Below are 8897 nucleotides of genomic sequence, written 5' to 3' on the forward strand. Positions count from 1 at the left end.
TATTGTATAGTATAGTATAGTAGATAGTGTACATAGCCTTTATTTATGTAAACCAGCTCTTTTCTCTTTTTTATTTTACCCTTGGCCCTCTTGTTTTTAGTATTTTTTTCCTAGCACCAGGGGAGCCCCCCCCTACTACATTTCGTTGGTACCTGTATGGTACCTGTACTATATTAATGACAATAAAGACCATTCATTCATTCATTCATTCATTCATTCATTCATTCATTCATTCATTCATTCATTCATTCATTCTTCCTCTCGCTGTCCAAACGTAAACACAGCCACGTGACAGTCCGGGGGTGCGCCTTTGACGCATGTCCCACGATGAGCCCAAGCTGGTATTTACAAGCGACCAGCCAATGCACATGTGTCGGATTCTCTTCTTTCCACAGTGAATCAATCTCCGCTCGGGTGGACGTACAGTATGTGAGTGCACATTTATGAAATACATTTGCTTGTGTGTCAAATGTGGACAGTTCGTTCGTCTTGTGCAGGAGATGCGTGCACCAGAGGCCATCCACATTAACTGGGAAATAAATATCCTTATTAAACGCGTCCGTCTTCGCTGACGGGTCTGGTGGCATCCCATTTTACTAATCGACTGTATGTAAGAGGAAATCATCCTGAATAAGAATGTCGCTTTGACTGTTTCTACGCACTACAGCCGTGTAGTCTGCTCTCTTATTGTACAATCCAATGAGGCAAGTTATTATTTAGTCATTATTATTATTCAAATGGGAAGCACGGCAATGGACTCCAAGAAAAGGGAAGCGAAGAGGAAGACTTCTCGAAAGAAGAGGACACTTCGACTTAACATGCCGGTGAGTTAACTCTCCATGTTGATGCTTTAAGATCTGGGCTTATAAATAAATAACACTTCTATGCGCTCGTCAGAGCCCCCCAGCTGCAATCTGCCTTGTAGCCTCGAGGTGGGCGGGTTGTGGGTGTGCGCGGCTGTGCGTGTGTGTACATAATAGACTACATCTCATTAACTATAAGTAAAACAAGACATTTGTATTAGAATCAGTGTGCGACTTTCAGCATGTGTCCATGTTTCATTAAAAGGGAGGTATATGATGCTATATGAAGGGAATAGAATCGTGATATTCGAATTTGTGTTTGGAAGAGAGATGACCTTCAAGATGACCTGTTCTGATGTAATGCCTGGTTATCGACATTCATAGACCTCCACCCACCCACACACCACCACTCCACACACCACCACTCCACACACCACCACCACCACCACCACTCCACACACCACACCACCACCACCACTCCACACACCACACCACCACCACCACCACCACCACCACTCCACACACCACCACCACCACTCCACACACCACCACCACCACCCCACACACCACCACCACCACCACCACCACCACTCCACACACCACCACCCCTCCACACACCACCACCACCACCCCACACTCCACACACCACCACCCCTCCACACACCACCACCACCCCACACACCACCACACACCACCACCACCACCACCACCACCACCACTCCACACACCACCACCACCCCACACACCACCACCACCACCACTCCACACACCACACACCACCACCCCACACACCACCACCACCACCACCACTCCACACACCACCACCACCACCACCACCACCCCACACACCACCACCCCACACACCACCACCACCACCACCACCACCACCACCACCCCACACACCACCACCACCACCACTCCACACACCACCACCACCACCACTCCACACACCACCACCACCACCACCACTCCACACACCACCACCACCACACCACCACCACCCCACACACCACCACCACCACCCCACACAGAAGAATAATATCTACAATATACATTGTAGGCTGCTATTCATAAATTCAAATAGCTAGCTTAGACAGAATCAAAGAATATCTAACATATTGTACATGAAATACTTGTAGCTGCCAACAGAATGATGCGTATGTACTTATGGTTTAAATTCTACATTTAGAATTTAGAACATTTAGAAAACATTTAATTTCTCCCAATGTTCAAATCCAGTTCCCTAGAGCATTTTAAAAAACGCGGCTCACCTCTGTTCAGCAAGTAAATATAAAGAGAACGAGAGATGTCGCTCTGACGCTATGTGTATGTTCGCGAAATCAGACATTTCAAAATAAAAGTCCCTGTATCTAATACATGAAAAAATAATAATATGAGAGACCTCCAGGCAGTGTATACAACATGAAACGAACTCAAAACAAACATTTTGGTGAACATTCACAATAACATATTTAACTCTGTTACATTCATCTCCCCTGAATTTCACAGAAACAGTCTCACCTCCCCTTGAATGTCACAGGACCCACACTCATGTACCTATACTGAATACAACAATAAACATAGACATGCTTCGGCACAAGATAATAAAGAATTCAGCTATTTAAGCTATCTGCGTAACAGATTCAGAAGGAATTGAGGCTAATCAGGCCTCAGACCCCCATAGAAAACATACAATATGACGCTGTATACGCCACATCACACTTGACCTTTTTACAATGTGTCTAATAGTGACATTGACAATGGGGAGCATAAAAAGGGGTCTCAAACATGTCTAACCCTCAGACAGAACACAGAGACTGAGAACGACCACCAAGCTTGGTGATAACCCACTTGTGAATAGGTTCCTGAACCAGACTCAATGAGGCTATTTACTGTTTTAACAATTCTACCTGCCCTTGTTCTGACAGTGTTGTGTGCTTGCCTAGCATCTTGTGAACCTGGAATGTCAGTGCATGGCTGAGGCTGCGATCGAACACTGTCATGTGACCGAGGAATGTCAGCCATGGTAAGGGTATTGTCAGGGACAATATGTGGGGAATCCAAGACAGAGGATGTAACAGCAGCAGAACTGGCATCCATATCATGTCCTGTGTCAAGGTTGGGGTCCCGTCCATCCATTTCCAATCCTTCTGACATAGAGGTTGCGTCCGTCTCCAAATCAAATCAAATCAAATCAAATTTTATTTGTATAGCGCATTTCTTACAAGATGCAACTCAATGCGCAACTCAAAGCCGGTGGACCTAGGATATGGAGTCTAGCTCCATATCCTCTTCCTCAGGGTTTTGGGATACAGCATCATCGGACAGCACTGAGCCATCAACTGACTCAACAGCATCACTATGCACAGCTAGCATGTCGGTGGGGAACGGCAAGAAATCCACCTCCAACAGCATGTTCCTGTGCAGGACTTTGACACCTCCAGACACATCCTGTATCTTGTACACATGAATGTCAGGATTTACATCGATGACTGTGTACACTAGGTCTTCCCACTCATCAGCGCGTTTCTTCTTGCCTCGTTCACCGTTATTCGCCACCAGCACCGGATCTCCGAGACTGAGGCAAGCACCTTTGGTGCGCTTATTATACTGGGTCTGATGCTGCTGTTCAACTGAGGAATGCTGCTGGGCAATCTCCATGGTGCCTTTGAGGCCAGAAAGCAAAGATTTGGCATATGAGTTGTAATCAACAGCAGGGTCATGGAACACCGGCTTGAACATAATGTCCACCGGCAACCTTGGGACACGGCCGAACATCAAAAAGAATGGGGCTTGACCAGTAGTCTCATGCGTTGTACGCGAAGGTAAGTGCCTGAATCTGCTGCGGCCAGTGTTGTTTTGCTCAAAGAGGGAGAGTCCGATGCATGTTCCCCAGGGTTCGATTAAACCTTTCTGTTCCCCGTTCCCCATGGGACGGTATGCAGTAGTATGGGACTTCGCCACACCAGCCAGGTGAAGTAACTCCGCTATCAGGTTGCTCTTGAAGTTTGCTCCACGATCAGAATGGATCCTTTCAGGAAATCCATCCTGGCCCTTGGCTTTTCCACAGTCCAAGGAGCTCTTTGAGAAGACATCTTGATACTCAGTCTGCAACTGGACAAGGCCACGTCTGGTGGAGTTACTTATCTGGACCGAGGCAATGTCAACATAACTGAGCCCCAGTTCTGCAAGACTTTTCTCACCCTTTGGAGAGTCACTGTTGGGGATATCAGAAGAAGGGCTTCCCTACTTCTGTGTGAATGCCCTGGAACACGTCCAGATCCTCAACGGACACACGCGGAGAAACATCTGCCAATTTGGTGTTCCGCTTCAAAATGATAGGCTTCTCTGTCGGGTTAACAGGGACCCACCTGTCCCCCCACATGGGCGTTATGACAAGGCCCACCATGATGTTATGCAACGGTTCGCACTGGACATCAAGTCAAGGAACTAGTCAACTTCTTTGTTGCCTTGGCTGTTCTGCCTCGAGGTAGGATCCCTGAATCTCATAGGCCGACCACTGCTCAGCTGACTTCAACTGAAAGATCAGGACAATGTTGAATAAACATCAGACACACTTTGTGTGTAGGGTCAGTCACTAACAACACAGCTCCGCTTCCGCAAGCACTCATCCACCACATCCATGGCTCTATTGAGACGAAGCCAGTAATCCATTGCGGTCTCACCTGGTGCGGCATGCGTTTCTTTAGAAGTCTGCCAATGGCATGGTCGAGCAGCTCATCTCGCCAAAGTGCTGCTTCAGGATGTCAAATATTAATGAAGGAGACTGGACATGCTGGATAGCCGAATCATTGCGGAGCCTGACATTGACCACGTCGCTCGTCTTACCCAGGAGTCTTGACTGCATCTCCTGTGAATGCTCATGAAGCGGGAACCCCCTCCTCAGCAGGTAAGAAGACATGAGTCTCCCATTCACGTACTGTGAACTTGTCACTGCCATCCCCCCTGGCTCCTTGGCATCAGACTGCATGACCAAATTGACATTGGATAGTGTCATCTCTGCAGGCTGGCTCACTCCAGGGCCCCCAGTGACATCTGCTGTTGCAACTAGCTTCAGAATGACGTTTATCTGCTATTGACTGGCCTATCTGGTCAGCTAACTGAGTGATCAGAGCACCTATGTCTGGGCCTTGCTCTTCCCTATGCAGACTAGAGGAGCCTGGCCTACAGTGGTCATCATAACGTCTGGAAGTGAGTACAGGTGCGACCTGCTCCTTTGACTGGAGTCTCACTGTGTTCCCTATGCAGACTAGAGGGGTCTGGCCTACAGTGGTCATCATAACGTGTGGAAGTAAGTACAGGTGCGACCTTCTCTTTTGACTGGAGTCTCACTGTGTTCCCGTAGCGACCTACTCTTTTAACTGCAGTCTCACTGTGTTCCCTTAACAAAACACCTCTCCCTAAACGTAACTGTTTCCCAAAAGGAGTTACTGTCAGCACCCACCCTCACATCACCACCCACAGGATCTGGATCTGTACCACCCTCTGCCAACATAGCCAGAGCAACCTGGAGTAAACCTTAGTGCACCAACCCTGAGCACAAAAATGCAAAATAACTGACCTTCTGTGTGTCACACAAGTCACCTTATAAATATGTACACACATAAAAAATCACTATGTGACTAATGACTCAAGACTGAGGTCACAACCGTCAGCTAGGTGACATTCACAGACATAGAAAATGAATACATGTGAAAAACAAACACTAAATGCAATGTAATAGAAACGTCCGCTTATCTCTCTGACTGTAGATGGTACCAATATAACAGACGCTAGCAGCTTCCCACGGTGACCTGACTGGCGCTGATCTTCTGTTATCCTTTTTCCCCCCCTTATCTTACCCCCCCCCCCCCACTATAAACACATGAGTAGCCCCCCCCCCCCCCCCCATGGCGATAACATCCCTTCCACCCACCCCCATAGTTCTTCATTACACTATATTTGGTATATCATAAAATCATAATAATACAACAATTACAGGTTACATTCACATACAACACAGCCTACAAACACAGTCACTCCAACACTTTTAATGTATTGCAGAGGTCCATGTTTGAATTGTCCTTTCTTTAGCTCCATGTATTCTGGCTATAGATTGTTCTTCTGTTGTTATCCTGAAGATGGGTCACGGCACCATGGCAACGGGAGTGGAATAGCTTGTCCAGTTCCGCTAACCTCTGTGTTGTGTATTTGAATGGACGACAAGAAGGTTGTGCTGTGGATCTGTTCTTTTATTGGGAGAAAAAAAACGCGTCTCACCTCTGTTCAGCAAGTGAATCAAAAGAGATCGAGAGATGTCACGAAATCAGACATTTCTAAATAAAAGACCCTGTATCTAATACATGAAAAAAACGAAAAAATAAAAGAGACCTCCAGGCAGTGTATACAACATGAAACAACCTCAAAACAAACATTTTGGTGAACATTCACAATAACATATTTAACTCTTGTTACACTTGGGTGTTATGTTCAGTGAGGTATCTTCATTGTTGTGATGGAGCACCTGGATTTTTCCCACTGGTATTTTGACAATATACAGAGATAGATATCACTAGCTGTCCTACATGTGTGGGAACACTAAGCTCTGCACTGTTGTCATGGACACGGGAAATGCTTTCCTTTGTCCGCTCAGCTGAATAACAACAACAATGGACCCTCATCCTCTGTCTGGCCAGTCAGCAGGCATGTCCAGTGGTATACTGATAATTCCGGTAGTATGTTATAGATGCAGGTTGTATTTAGATGTATTTTCTGCAAACCACAGAAGACTGCACCATGGCAGTGGTCACTTCTGTGGTTGTGTTGTATTTGGACCTTAGAGTGGTCCAGTGTTTGTCGTAATAATTTAATAATTTAGCCATTTAGCAGACGCTTTTAATCCAAAGCGATTTCCAATTACGAATTACAGGGACATTCCCCCTGGAGTAACTGAGGGCAAAGTGCCTTACTCAAGGGCACACTAGTAGTGGTGTGGTTTCAGGCGGGATTTGAACTCACAACCTTCCGATCACAAGTCCAACTCACTATCCACTAGACCACCACTACCCCACACACCCCCTCGTAACTGATATGGATGGACAAAAGGAAACTACAGTGTTCTGTGGTTGTGTGTTTCTGTGCATCAATGAAACCATGTAGTCCTGGAGTATTGATACCTTTGGTAACAGAGATACACACAGTTGCAGAGACGGGGGTCTGGTCACACACACACACACACACACACACACACACACACTCACACACACACACACACACACACACACACACACACACACACACACACACACACACACACACACACACACACACACACACACAGAGGTATACAGAGAGAGGGGGGGGGGTCAACGTTCACACACAGATACAGACAGGTTAACGTTCAGTAAAGGAATGGCCACATCTCTATAGTGTGATAGTATTATTGTCCGACCTGTGACTCTGAGTAGGACAATGTAGGAGAACGTTTTTTTTTAATGTAACACAGTCGAGTCAACATTCCAACATTTCAATTGCAGTAGTTCCTCATTCCTCCATATCTTTCAACGACCAGTGAGGAAACTCATACATGCCTTTGTATCTACAGTACTAGTAGCCAAGAGGTATGACATTATATTACATGATTAGCTATGAACGGTAGCCAATAAACACACATACTTCCTCTTCTCTCATTCTCATTTACATGTTTGAGATTTAGTGTCTGCTTGGAGAAAGGCGGTGCATCCGTTTGGGTATCAAGAAATGATTCTGACCAGTTCCGGACAGTCTCGCCAGACCTTCTGCTCACATTGTATCATAATGAGTGATGGGACTCACTTCTTCTGAGTGTGTGAAGAACAGAGCACACGTTATACAATTATATTGCAGAATGAACTAAAACAGAAATTGAATCTATGTTGGGCTCGAAGGTGACGTCAACAGGAAGTGTCTGTGATTTCTGACAGTTCCCTCACACATTTGATCAGTGGTTTGTGTGAGGTAGGTGTGAGTGGTACTGTATGTACCAGCAGTGTGTGAGGTATGAACCGTAGGTGTGGTAGAGAGGGTGAGATTTTAGTCTGGGTAGGCTATTCCTCTTGCTCTACCTGTGCCAGAAGGAGGATGGGAGTGTGTCTTTGTGATTTCTTAATAGCTTGTTGGTGTCTGTGCTCTTGAGTACTTTATGACATGTTAATATTTAACATTTGTGAATGATCTGCATATAATTTATCAATGATTATTGATACATTTGGACGTCAATATATCGAAGCTGTTAATTAAACAATAATGCTGGGCTGTGAGAGGCTGTGATTTATCGTCAATATTGCCATGGGTATTGTTAGGCATGACTTGCAGAAGATTGGATTGGATTGCTCAATTCACTCAAACAATGTATATTTAAGTTGCAGGGTCACAAGGACGCATGAAGAAAGGAAAAAACCTGCAAAATAAACAATAACTGACATTCTTATTCAACAAATGACTAATGATTTACCAATTGGTAATTCCACGGTAACACGTATGCCAAACAAAAACCTTTGATAGCAAAGTTTAACAAACCATACAACTCTATGCCACAAGAACTTCTTCTAACAATTCCAACTGAATATACATAAATATATTCATAAACATATACTGTATATATGAATGAATGAATGAATATATATATATACACACGTATGTGTATAAAACATATTTATTTTAAGAACTGTGCAGATTCAAAGTTTGGTCTATGTAACCACGTTTCCACAAAACTCTGTTCCAAATTAGGATTTAAATATGCCTGCAAAAAGAATGGGGTTTTAGCTAGTGTTGTTCCGATACCATTTTTTGATCCCGATACCGATACCGATACCTGACCGTGCAGTACTTGCCGATACCGAGTACCGATCCGATACCACAGCGTTTTAAAAAACAAAACAAAAAAACATGTTTTTTGAGCCGCATACTCACCTCGATGTAAAATTATTGCTAACACTTAGTCTGGCACTGCTCAAAACCTTTGTAAAACTCGTAGGGCCAGTTCCACAGACAAGGCTTAAGCCTAGTCCTGGACTAAATCACACTTTCAATGTAAAATCTCTATTGAACATGCTT

The 8897-nt window shown here is 45.0% G+C and overlaps 1 protein-coding gene across 1 annotated transcript in view; it reads left to right on the top strand.

The window, feature by feature from the left end:
• Window positions 1-737: 737 nt before the first annotated feature.
• The window catches only part of LOC308168839 (5'-AMP-activated protein kinase subunit gamma-1-like), a gene marked incomplete at both ends in the record, with an annotated part of 31965 nt that continues 23805 nt past the window's right edge, over window positions 738-8897 (top strand). Inside the window, one exon of the mRNA XM_080543483.1 lies at window positions 738-824. Within this exon, the coding sequence (XP_080399609.1) occupies window positions 738-824 (87 nt within the window). The remainder of the gene's footprint in view (window positions 825-8897) is intronic.

Source organism: Nansenia antarctica, assembly GCF_963989245.1.
Source record: "Nansenia antarctica genome assembly, chromosome: 12".
Lineage (NCBI taxonomy): Eukaryota > Metazoa > Chordata > Actinopteri > Argentiniformes > Microstomatidae > Nansenia > Nansenia antarctica.